The 13749-nt window shown below is 33.6% G+C and overlaps 2 protein-coding genes across 2 annotated transcripts; one reads left to right on the forward strand and one right to left on the reverse strand.

Annotated features, from left to right (window-relative positions):
* Positions 1-994: 994 nt before the first annotated feature.
* LOC114731744 (V-type proton ATPase subunit E-like) lies at positions 995-3720 on the forward strand. Its single transcript, XM_028918991.1, has 6 exons — positions 995-1221; positions 1403-1503; positions 1921-2083; positions 2360-2556; positions 2842-2941; positions 3395-3720. The coding sequence occupies exons 1-6, from the start codon at positions 1120-1122 to the stop codon at positions 3428-3430; spliced, it is 699 nt and encodes a 232-aa protein (XP_028774824.1). The 5' UTR covers positions 995-1119; the 3' UTR covers positions 3431-3720.
* Positions 3721-5290: 1570 nt separating this feature from the next.
* On the reverse strand, positions 5291-6348 carry LOC114731743 (uncharacterized). The gene is made up of 2 exons (XM_028918989.1): positions 5920-6348; positions 5291-5826 (listed from the first exon to the last, which is right to left on the reverse strand). Exons 1-2 carry the CDS (start codon positions 6310-6312, stop codon positions 5431-5433), a joined length of 789 nt encoding a protein of 262 aa, XP_028774822.1. The 5' UTR covers positions 6313-6348; the 3' UTR covers positions 5291-5430.
* Positions 6349-13749: the final 7401 nt, after the last annotated feature.

The raw sequence follows: 13749 nt of genomic DNA on the forward strand, positions 1-13749 counted from the left end.
TATTCAAACTAATTTACTAACAAAATGATATTTGATCATGTTGTTACACATGGTTGTTTTAAAAAAAATGTTACAGTTATTATAATTTATTTATTTATTTAAATTAATTAAGTAACTATTATAATAAGAATTAGATTGAGCACACATATATATGGTCTAAAACATAATAGGTCAATTCTATATATATATATATATATATTCTATATAAGATTAATATGAAAAGCATGGATCAAATAAATAAATAATGCTTTTATTTTTTTTAATGCACTTATATTTTCTTTCTCTATTCAAATATGTGTCATTATACATGCATCAATTATTTTTATTATAGAGAATGGAAATGAAATAAAGCATGCAATAGGCTCTAAATAACACGTTTATGTGAATGGAGTTTTCTTAATTAACCAATCAGAATAGCAGATTCCCTCCTATCAATTTGTAATTTTAACATTAAAAAAAAAGAAGATAACAAGCCCAGGCGGCCTGACAGGCCTAACAGGCTTACTATCAAGCTTGAGCCTGGCTTGATAAAGTAAACAGGCCTTTTACAGGCCTGAGCCTGGTCTGATATCTAAAGAAACCAGGCCAGGCCAGGCTATTTATAGGCCAGGTCACAAGTCCCTGACAGGCCACTTGGCCTATTTCCATCCCTACCTCTATTCCAAAGGTGAAAGTTTAGAGGTTTGTATAACTTAGCATTACAAAATATTTGTATTAAATTATATGGTGATAATACTTATTCGAAGGTTTAAGTAAGTTATAGTGTGATTAATGATAATATTAAGGTTTTTTTTCTTTTTGCCGACGAATATTAATGTTAGTGCTAATGATGTTGATTTTTCTATTAGACGCTAAAAATTAAATTAAAAATTATTATTAATAAAAAAAAATGTCCGCATGTTTCGCAAGAAACAATAATTAATTTCAGTCTCAGAGTAAAATGATAAAACCGTAAATCGCCAGCGGTTGATGCAAGGCAGATAAATAAAGGCTGTACAGGAGTTGTCGTTCGCAAATAATTTCTCTGATTTGCGATCGGAGAAGAGAAGGGCGTTGCGTCTCCGCTGTAGTAGTACAATCCCGATCCTCTCCGATTCGACTCTCACAGGCTCTGATAAAATGAACGACGCAGATGTCTCCAAGCAAATCCAGCAGATGGTGAGGTTTATCCGCCAGGAAGCTGAGGAGAAAGCCAACGAGATCGCCGTGTCTGCTGAAGAAGTACCACTCTGTTCTCTTTGCTTTTTTCTTTTAAGGACTTCGATCTTTTTGTTTACTCCTTTGAACTGCCAATTATTGTTTTATGTGCAGTTTACTCATTGTGAATCTAGAGTTTGTTGTACGTTTCCCGCTTGTTATCGCCATTGGTTCGATGCTGAAGAGTTGTTCTGTGTCTGTGTAGGAATTCAACATCGAGAAGTTACAGTTGGTTGAAGCTGAGAAAAAGAAGATCAGACAAGAATACGAGCGCAAACAGAAGCAAGTTGAAATTCGGAAAAAGATGTAACTTGCTTTCTATCTCAGTATACCTTGGGCTTTTTCTATTTCCTTCTTTATTCTTGAATTCGAAATTGTCCATCCCTACTTCTTTCGTTGACAATTGTTTAAGCAAGCTGTTAATGATTAATGTTTGATCCATATGGACTGGGACAGAATCAGCAAGATAACATTTTCATCGGTTGGTTTTGATTTTGTCGTTATGTGTGTTTAGTTTCGAGATTCAATTAATTTTGAACTGTTGGTATCTTGGTGTAATTAATTTAAATTCAGGGTATTGCTCTGAAGAGCTCCGGGCCTCGAAAGGACTTTGATTTTTCACCATTAAGACCACCTTGAGATTCTGTCCTTATCCTTATTTCTAAATAGCAAAAAGGGTGTTGATTGAGGTTAATTGATGCATGGGACAATGTTTTATTGCAGTGAGTACTCTATGCAGCTAAATGCTTCTCGCATAAAGGTTCTTCAAGCGCAAGATGATGTGGTTAATTCCATGAAGGAAGCTGCAGCGAAGGACCTCTTGAATGTGAGTCATCACCCCAATCCCCATGTGTACAGACAGCTTCTGAAAGATCTCATTGTTCAGGTAAAAATTGTAGACTTTCATATCTTGACCATCACTGTAAATTGTTGTTGTCATTATCATCATCATTATAATTTTATGATAATGTATTATTTGCATTTGTGTCAAGATGCCAGTGTGTGATCATGAGACTATTTTTTGCTTTACTTTGTGACACCGCTGTGTCCATGTCATCTTTGAAAAATCATGCCATAGTAAGCTCTGATGTTACTTTCATGGAGAACTTGCCGCCTGTAAGTATGTTGGCTTGGATTTTAAAGGAAGTGTTGCCTGTGGCAGAGTTTGCTGAGACTGAAAGAGCCTTCTGTCCTCTTGCGATGTCGGAAAGAAGACCTAAAATTGGTGGAGCATGTGCTGGATTCAGCTGCACAGGAGTATGCTGATAAAGCAAATGTTCACCCACCAGAGATAATTGTTGACAAGCAAGTCTATCTTCCTCCTGCGCCTGGTCATCATAATACTCATGAACCCTACTGGTAATCTTACAGTTGAATCCCACTTAATTTTTTTTGGATTCAAGTCTTATTTGCACATAAACTAAACTATCCTCTGTGCGGGACTTTCATTGTTTTTCATTGGGGTGGTAATATCTTCTGTCCTCTTTGTAATCTTTTGTTTCATTCAGGTTATGTTGAAAAAGCATCAGGTTTAAACTATTTGAAAGTAACCAGGATTCTGGTGTTTGTAGTTGTTTCAGTGTGATCCCTTTATTTTGATTCCTTTATAGCTCCGACGATCTAATTGTATTTGTCATTGGCCAGTTCTGGAGGTGTAGTATTGGCTTCTCGAGACGGGAAGATTGTGTTTGAAAATAGCCTTGATGCTCGCCTGGATGTGGTGTTCCGTAAAAAGCTTCCAGAGGTAATATTTTTCCATGAAATGTTAACTTTAAGATCTATTTCAACTTGTTACTGGAAACTTCCTTTATTTATGGCAATTATTAGTGCTGATTATTATCTTTGCCGAAGATGATGACACATTTTCAATTGCTTGTTGTCTGTCATTTTCACCGATTGTTGCTGGCACTCTATCTCTTCCGTCTAAAGAGAGATACCATGACTATCTGACTTCCTTTGGCGTGTTTATTATATTTTGTTGTCATTTTATGTTCATGAATCAGAATTGACTACTCTGTTGTGTATCATGTATTAAGAAATCACGTATCTCTTAGGAATTTTTTTCCTGTTTTGGAAGGTATATTTAGTTGATGTGGGGGTCTTGAAGCATTTAATAACACTTGTATGTATCAGATGACATTGTTAACCTCGTCTGCTGTGACCGAGTCCTGATGAAGATTTCTTTTCTGTATTGCAGATCCGCAAGCAGCTCTTTGGACAAGTTGTCGCTTGAAGTCTTTGGTTGTACTGTAGCTGCCCCTTTATTATTTATTTTGAACCAAAAGCATCTGTCGTGCCAGTGCCCATGTATTCTTATAAGCATCATCGACTTCGGTTGTTTTAGATTTGTTCATTTTGGTATGTGGTGGCTAGACACGAATTTCTTGGATTTTCGGTAATAAATCATCGCTTAAGCATAAGTTTCCTTGGTGATTATGTTGTAAAATGTGTTGAACTTAGCTTTAGTGAGAGCAATAATTATTCTTTTATTATGTAAGTCTGGTAATTTGAGTTGAAAACATATTTGTTCCTTCGTTATTTATTATACCAGAACGCTGCCATGCTCCCTGCATCTCCCATATTGCTTGACGATATTGCATGTAATTTCCATTAGGAACTCCCCATATTGAAAGTAACAAAGCAATAAGAAGTGATCGAAAAAGTATACATGAGCCTAGCTTTAATATGCCCAGAAGATCTGTGGCTATGCTCAGAATAAATCCACCAAGTTCAAGTGATGGGAAAAGGTTGGAATCTAGATTTGGGTGATTTGGCGAGGATTAGGTAAGGAGGGTGTACTATTCGAGCGGTGTTTTCTATATAGGGTTGAGAAGCCGGCTTTTGGATGCTATGTTGGTTAGTTTGGCAGCGGACCTTGAATTTGCAATAGAAACGGTTTTGCAAAACTAGGCAGTGTGAAGAAAAGATGCGAATCAGTACATCCTGGGATGCATGCTGCTCTCTCTCTCTCTCCCCCCCCCCCACACACACACACACACAAATGTCACTCAGTTATGTTTTAATGTTTTATCTTTGCGGAATTGTTTCAGTATGCAGATATGGTTGGCCAAGATCCCACAAGATCCATTGGCTTAATACCCGGACCTAGTTTGCTCTGCTTTCTCTTTCAAGTTTCTAGACTTGTATCTTTCCCTTTCTATTCCCGAAGTACCTTTCGCGAATTTGCTCTTCAAATTTTGTCTCCTTGGGTATTCATAACTTGGGAAGCTTCAACACTCTTATCTCGGCCTTTGGTTTCTAGTAATCATTTTGTGTATTTGTATCTTTTGCATGTTTATGACCTTTGGTTTCTAGTAATCATTTTGTGTATTTGTATTTTCTTTTATCTTTGAGGATAAAAGCGTTAATTTGTATTTAATTTTTTATGCCATGATTAGGTGGCATAATAAAATAAATCATATTTTTTATAATTCAAAATGTTTCTCCTTTTCTTTTCTCTTCTTGTATATTTTAATGAATACAATAAATAAAATGTTGCATTTTCAATTGTAAACAATCCGAAATCGAAAAATAAAATTGACCACAATTTCTTGCAAACTACATACTATTTCTAGTCTTTAATATAATAACTAGTTCAACATTTAATTTAGTTGCAAATACATTATTTTGTCTCTCATATTTATCTATTTTTTCAAAAATAATTTCTATAGTAATTGTATATTTTAAAAATTCGATCAATTGGTAGTTTTAACTAATATACATGATTAGCAATGATACTCCAAGAAAGATAACGTTTATTTATTAAAAATAACTACGTTAGAAATCTTTCTTAATCTAATTAAATTAGTCTAACAAGTTCTTATATTATGTTAAGAAAGGGAGGTGGTATTAGTTTATTTAAAGGGCATCTTTTTTTAAAAAAAAAAGGCTTAATATAAATTTTTATTGGTTAATTTTATAATATGAACGAAATTAAATTTAACTTTAAGAATATTTTACATATGTTTTTCAAGACTACCTTTTCCCCCACAAATCTCCCTCCTCCCAAACTTGAATCCTGGATCCGTCCGTGTTTCAGGCTACTGATTATCCGGAGTTTACGGCACTAATAATAATCAACCACGGAACCACATTTTTGCACTTAATCATTTGCTCATTTTGGCCAAAATAGAGAGCAGATTCTTAATTGCCCAGAAAAGCAAATCAAGTTATGCAGTTACAAGAAGAAAAATTAGCTCTGTGACAGTTTAAAAAAGAAAAAAACGCAAAGAACTAGGGAACATTGCACTCAAGAACTGGTTGAGTTCTAGTCACAGCTGCTGATGGCATTTTGCTAGTTCCCACCCACCTACTCTGAAGAACCAAATCTTCATCGGCCTGTCTCTCCATAGCCCTAATCCTCTTAGCCTTCAAAAGCCTCATCGATGAAATTCCCACATAAGTCATCACCCAAATCAAAACCAAGAATCCAACCACAGAACCAATCACCCACAAATACCATCGTCGCCGTTTTCTCTCCAATGGAACAACAATTGTGAAGTGACCCTCCTCTCTGGAGTGACACACATTCTGGTTCATCATCTCACTAATATAAAATGTTCCATTGGCACTGAAAGTTACACATCTTGCCCTCGACTTCACACCAGCCAAGAAAGTAGTATTTGGGAACTGAACAGATATGGGTTGCCCCGTGGTGGTGAGAGTCAGATTTCTGATACTTAAATCTGAAACATTAGAGGCATCAAAAGCGACGAAACCCACCACAGAAGTGACGAGTGAGTAACCTGGCAAATTGTAGTAATGAGAGGACCAATTGCCTAAGTTTTGATACACAATGGCCAATCTTCTGACGTGGGGAATGGTGATGGTCTTTGGTGGGATTTGAAAGTAGCTGAAATTAGCTCCTCTCTTCCACAGTCTTCGGCTCCGAAGACGAACCACTGAAACATCCATACCTGACAGATTCTGGGGAAGCATAGCATCGTATAGAGCACCCGTATGAGGCCGGTGTTTGAGCACCGTTCTGTAAGCATATTCTTGAACAAAAGAGTTCAACGATTGCGTGGCAGATTCCGCCGAGCTGTGTGCAAGAGAACAGAAAAGCAAATTGAGGGCCGAGGAGACGAACAAATGCCAGCTCATGTTAGATCCCATTAAACTCCAAAGCTTAAAGAAGAATGTGGAAGGGTTGAATCAAGTTTTGTTGATTATGAAAAAAGCAGTAATGGAGGGTCTTTATTTGTTATGATTCCAATGATGCAAACTTTCAACAAAGAAGGAAGCATGCTTGAGATTGGGACCCAACAGAAGGACCAAAAAGTCGCAATTGACTTAGGCATTGTGATGATCAGTGATGACTGGAAGGGACTTAATCGCTTGCTTGGTGTGTGGAAGTGAGAGAGAATCTCTCTCGTTACGATGCAAGGAGATACATTTCCGATCCTAAGTGGGAAGCAATTAAGCAAATGGAAGAGATCAGGTCATGGCGATGATGATGAAACCAACTCAACGACTGCAAAGACAGAATAAATGGCACGGCGAGGGAAGGGAGAGACATGTAGGCCCGGCCCATTCCATGAGCAACCTCCGACAAGCAGAACAAAGTGAAGAAAAAAGTTGTACTGACCATTGAGTCATTTTTACGGACCCCGGGGGAAGGGTGTTGGGGTTTCTCCTCGCTTTTGCCTTGACAGCTCAACAAAATGCGGAGTGCCCAGAGAAAGCCCAGTGGGTCGAGAAAGTGGGCAAGGGTGTTGGGCTTAGAGTTCTGGATATTGTTAGTTCCCATTACCATGATGAAATCATAGAAATAACCACTAACAGGATTAAGTCAAGTAAAAAAGATTAGTCTCTCACAACATGACAAATCAAGATCCTAGTTAGTAGAGATGTCCATATTTAATGTCTAATAGTATCTTGAATAGGGTTACTTTCAATGAGAAGATCCTTATGCTTTGGCCAAAAAAATAATAATAATAGAAATGACCTAAACTATTAATAAGAATTGGTTCAGATTGTAAAGAGTCGACTCATAACCCACAACGTATTGAGTTTGAATTTTGCTGTTAATGTAAGAACCTTATTGGTAGGTAATTTGTAAGTACTATGTAAATACTCTTTAATAAATCAAAGTATAAAATAAATTGACCAGATAGTTTGTTGTTTTGTTTCCGTTTTGCTGCTTTAATTTCACTGTTTACCCCCCCCCCCCAAAAAAACTAACAAGATATAGGATTTTACATTATAAATTTTGTGCATTGCAAGAAACTTGATAAGCAAATCACATATTTCATAGGTTGTAAATAGTACGATAGGTTATAAACTTTTTATATAAATATAATTTGCTACGTATAATTGGGGAAATTATTTTGCACAAGGTACAAAACCTCTTTTGGTAATATGGCTGCATTGGACCTATTTGGATAACATAAAAAACCATGGTTTTGGAACTCAACATTATATTAGTTTTGGGTCCCAGATTTGTCAAGCAGATAGAAAAATTAACAAACCGTGATTTTGGGCTTAAAACCATGATTTCAGAGGAAGTGAATCCATTCTGCTCTTGACTCAAATTGGAGAGTATGATTGTTCCTATTAGAGTAGATCTTAACAATAATATGGTTTAACACTCTTCAATTATTTTTTTATAAATATATTTAATTTTATATTTTATAAATATATATACACATATTAATTATTTATTAATTACATTATCTTATATATTATTATTTATGTTGGTAAAAAATATATATTATTAACAATTTTATTCTTTCGAATTAAAATATATTATAAAATCTATTTTTTATATTATTATCATATTAACTTATACTTTTTTTGGTAATTTATACATATAAAAAGTGTTTCTGATAACAACTATCCAAACACTCTCATTTTATCAAAATCACTTTTTTATAAAATCTATTCTCCTAAAAATCTATTCTCCAGAAGCTATTCTCCAAATCATGATTTGGTTTCATCCAAACACCTTCTTAGGGGGTGTTTGGCTAACCACAGAAATGCTTTTCAGAAACACTTTTCCGTAAATCGAAACAAATTCCTCCATATATTTACTTCGTATACCGTAAAAGTACTTCTGAAATTATGGTTTTTGAGAAAAATTCATCTATGAGGTATTTGGATTGCTGAAAAAGTATTTTTGTAAATCAAGACAAACTTCTTCACATATTTACTTGTATACCCTAAAAATACTTTTACTTTTAAACACCATATTTTTTTTCAAAATCACTTTTGAATTTGAAATCATGATTTGAATAAGAGTAACCAAACACCATAATTTTTTTACAAAATCACTTCTTATTTGAAAACCATGGTTTTTCATAAAGTAAATTTTCTTTTTGCTTTTGAAGGCATAAAACCATGCTTTGAGATATAAAAATACATATACATATCAATTACTGTTTTTGATATTTAATATAAAAGCTAGATAACTAATTTGTCAATATTAAAAAAATAGTTAAATTATTTATTTATAATAAATACGTGTTACGTTCTCTAAAATACTTGTTAATGATGTGCATTGGTTTTATTATTTGATAAAAACTTTAATATGTGCAAATTAACACAAGGATTACTTTTAAAAAAATGAATAAACATGTAAGATAAGGTAAATTGATGCTTTATATTCAAAATTAAATTGAACACCCAATTAGCTCTTATACTAAAGATCGGAGATAATATTAGTTAATTATATTTTTTCATATATCATTTATCATTTACAAATTTATTATTTCAAACAAAAAAATAAATTAAAATCTATCTTTCATCTAATTATCATAACCATCCAACCATTCTTACTTTATGAAAATCATTTTTTTCAAAATTTATTCTCAAAATTTATTCTTCTAAAATCTGTTTATAAAATTTATTTTTTTCAAAACATATGATTTGGTTTCACCCTAACACTCTTTTTATACAAAATGAATTGGGTGGATCACGTGAGGATAAAGCTTCATAAAAATGACAATATTATATTGATTGATATTAATTAGTTTTATATGAGCGTGTTGTTCCTTGCTATTTTTTTATTACAAAAGAAATTGCCAGATCTGAGTGATGAGGCTGCGGAGGGTTATGAATGTTGGGGTGATTAAAGCAAAAGGTTAGATTCTGACTTGACAAGGGACACTGAACAAGCCAAAAGGGAAGATCATATCATGTTCCAGTGACTTCTGAGTCGTTTGTCCTTGCTTTGTGATTCTTTTCACATGGTACTTCTTTTTAATTTTAATAAAAAAATTAATTTAATTTTTATTTGTATTTTAAATATAACATTTTAATCCATTTTACTTTTATATTTATCTATCTTTTTTAAAATAGTCTTTATAGAGATGATAATTTTATCTAACACATTTAATTAGGAGAAAATCCTAAAAAAACTCTTAGAATATAAGGAATTTCAGATTGAGTTTTGGAATTGTGTAAATGACAGAAATGATCAATGACTCAATCTGTCATTTGTAAAATCAAAAAAAATTGACAACTTTACTCTTATTTGTATTTATTCAATGATTTAAGGAATCATTATAAGGGTTTAGGTATTATCTAAATTCATGTAGAAAATAACTACTCAATTTTTCATAGTCAGGTGCCTTGTTATTAACTATAACTAATCATGTAATCACCAAAACAATATAAATGTTATCTCAATTCGTGTAGATAATAACCACTCACTTTTTCGTAGTCAGGTACCTTATTCTTAACTACAACTAATCATGCAATCAATAAAACAGTGTAAGTGTTACCTAGATTCATTTAGAAAATAATTACTCGCTTTTGCTTAGCCAGGACAAAATTGGCAATTCCTTTTAATTTTACAAATGATAGATTGGGTCATCAGCCCTTTCTGTCATTTGCACAATTTCAGAATCCAAGCAGGAATTTCGTATATTCTAAGGGTTTTTTTGAGATTTTTTCTTTAATTAATAAGGATATTTAAAAAAAATAATACTGTTTATTACAAATAATTAACTTAATTACTTTTTATTATTTACTTAAATTAGTTAATAAGTTTTTTTTAGTAAGTACTGGAAGCAGGATTAAATAATCAAGGAGACCTGGATGATTCGACGCCTTACGTGAGGTCTTGAATTTTTTTTTAAAAAAAATAAACTGAATACAAACTAGTGACCAGGGGAAACAAAGGTCAAAAGAAACTGCACACAAACTCTTTTTTTCTCGTCCTATTTAGTCACTACCAAGGGCTTTTTTATCCAGACACGACAAACAGTAAAAGTATTTACTCAGATGCTATAAGATCAAAAATATTTACTCAGATACTACACTTGAAATCGTTCAGACAGTGAACGAGTTTAAATTTGTACAGAAGTTGTTCAAGCCAAAAACGACTTCAGTGGGACCCACATCCAAAATATGAAAGTTGTTCTTAGTCTAAACAACTTCAGTGGGACCCACATCACAAAATGGAAGTTGTTCTTGGTCTGAACAACTTCAGTGGGACCCACTATTTGTCTTGCACTCCATGCGTTTTCAGCTTTCGTATTCTAACCTAAAAACAGGATCAACATATTGCAAATGGTTAATGCCTACTTGTGAGCAAGCTGCAACAGCATGCATACATGGAAACTTTTCTGCTTGAAATTTTTCCACAATCACATTTTCTATCAATCAAGTTAACCTTGCAACAACGACGAAATTGACGAAGTTGAATATTGTATGGCTCCATAACCTCAAATGATGTTGATATTCTATCAAACTCTCGAATAACACATCCAGATGCACCTTGTGTTACTATGTCTAACTTCTTTGTTAGTGTCTCAGAAAACACTTGACCAGCTGCAATTTGCGCATGAACTTGTTGGGCACACTTTACAAAACCATGTATAGAGCGTGCCCAACAAGTTCATGCGCAAATTGCAGCTGGTCAAGTGTTTTCTGAGACACTAACAAAGAAGTTAGACATAGTAACACAAGGTGCATCTGGATGTGTTATTCGAGAGTTTGATAGAATATCAACATCATTTGAGGTTATGGAGCCATACAATATTCAACTTCGTCAATTTCGTCGTTGTTGCAAGGTTAACTTGATTGATAGAAAATGTGATTGTGGAGAATTTCAAGCAGAAAAGTTTCCATGTATGCATGCTGTTGCAGCTTGCTCACAAGTAGGCATTAACCATTTGCAATATGTTGATCCTGTTTTTAGGTTAGAATACGAAAGCTGAAAACGCATGGAATGTAAGACAAATAGTGGGTCCCACTGAAGTTGTTCAGACCAAGAACAACTTCCATTTTGTGATGTGGGTCCCACTGAAGTTGTTCAGACCAAGAACAACTTTCATATTTTGGATGTGGGTCCCACTGAAGTCGTTTTTTGCCTGAACAACTCCTGTACAAATTTAAACTCGTTCACTGTCTGAACGATTTCAAGTGTAGTATCTGAGTAAATATTTTTGATCTTATAGCATCTGAGTAAATACTTTTACTATTTGTCGTGTCTGGATAAAAAAGCCCACTACCAAGTAAACTAAAATCCACCATCATACGTAGAAAAATTAGCAGTACCTTTATGAAACTCTCAACAAATAATGAAAAATAAATTCACGCTGATTGATCCGAATCAAAGTTTTGCGGTTAGAATGCCTCCCTCAAGAAATCCCTTTTTTAACTAGATTGCTCATTTTGTAATCTGGTTGATACAACTTTAAACCAAACATCAATGAGTAATAAGCTACTGGTAATATCAAGTAACAAATAAAGCTCGTTTAAAGAATTAATTTTTAATTCTAAAATTTTATTTAAACAGAGTACATGATAAAATATTTATGAAAAAGATAAAATATTTCTAAACTAATCAAATATTAATCTTGGATGCCATCAGATAAAGGTGCATGTAGTAGAACCTGTAAAAACTATTCTCTCTTGTCATTTATTCGAATCATTGTAGATAGAGAAGTGGTGAAAAGGGGAGAATAAGGGAATATATAGTTTATGCATATGCCTTGTCCCTGAAAAGCAGTGACTGTGACTTTCTTTAAACTTGATTAACCTTCAATTGGTGATAACTTTGAATAATTATCGCTCTCGAAACTCATGGGAATTTAAGAGATAGAATTGGACAACCATTCATGATTTGTCCAACTTCTATATATAAAATAAACATAGAGATTTATACCACAAGCAGTGCAACTTCCCTTTCTTCTTCTTTTTTTCCCCTTTCTTTAGTGGGACATATACTTTCTGTATGCTGTACTGAATATTGATCATGCGCATGACTTGTCGGCAATAAGTTCCTCCAAATAGTATATAAATAAATTTTAAAAAAACCTATATATCAAGTTCATAATATAATGTGTCGTGTTAGTTTATTTGCACAAAATTAACATTCAAGTTAAAATAATTTTTATTTATTTTTGGCTTTTAGTTTTTCTTTTCAGTGTGAAAAATATATCATGTAAATAAAATTATTATTTCAAATTGACTCTTTTATATAAGCTCATCTAAACATAAATTACATTACACTAATTAATTTTTTTTCTCAACTTTAATTTATAAAAATTAGTTACGACAACAGTAGTTCTACAAATATTAATACAGACAACCCTGTATTTGTAACTCAACAAAATGATCCCGTTACCATCTATGTATCTAGTTTGGGGAAAAGGGAGCGAGAGTTTGTTGATTCGTTCCCTTCAAGGCTACAGCAAGTTAAATGCTCCTTTCTAAAAGAGCATGTGCATGTAACAGAGAAACACAGAGGCCATTAAGGCACAAAGTCATTTCAGGGATCTAAGCAAATATCTCCCCAAGTGGATGTTTTTATACATACATACATACATATATGTATATAATAATTGAAAGGTGGAAAAATTGCCCTACTATGGCATTGCATTGCTCCTGTTTTTTCTGCTCCCTCTTCACATTGTCATCTCATGTTGCAGACACGAATCTCTGGCTCAGTATATATGTTGTAACTCTTCTTTTTCATTAGCTGTCCTAATATATACGTAGTGTCTCCAATCAAGAATCCAAAGCGAACTGTTGAAGTTTAGTTATAATAGAATAGATAGGTGGACAAATAATACCTATTATTGTAGTCTGTAGAGAGTACATTTCGAGAGAGATGATGAGAAAAAATAACACAATATATCTTAGACCTAATTAATTATAAGACGTGAAACTCGTATGTTCACCTATGTATTTTATGTCGCTTTGCTCTCTTAGTATATTCTTCATATTCGGCTTATGAGTAAAGAAGAAGCAAAATGGAGCGATATCCATAGAGGCGTTTTGGACTGATGGAATTGAAATGCCGCTCACTATTCAGAATGCGTATGGCAAATTAAAGCCAAAAGCCAAAGACACGAGTCCTTTATTGGCTCTCTGATTCCACTTTCTCATTTGCCATCCTGCTATATCTCTGCCTTGATATGACCCTCCATCGATATCTAGTCACACCTCGAATCTTTTGTCATCATTTTTTGGCAACAATGTTTAATGCAAATGAATAATTTTCATCTGCAAAAGATTGGAAAAAAAAACATTAATTTTGAGTTGCATTTAGTTCGTAGTTTATTAAATTCAAGGCTAGCCATTGCGCTAGATTAGCTGTCG

This window comes from Neltuma alba, unplaced genomic scaffold (assembly GCF_004799145.2).
Source record: "Neltuma alba isolate B1F8T4 unplaced genomic scaffold, ASM479914v2 tig00012843_pilon, whole genome shotgun sequence".
Taxonomy (NCBI): Eukaryota; Viridiplantae; Streptophyta; class Magnoliopsida; order Fabales; family Fabaceae; genus Neltuma; species Neltuma alba.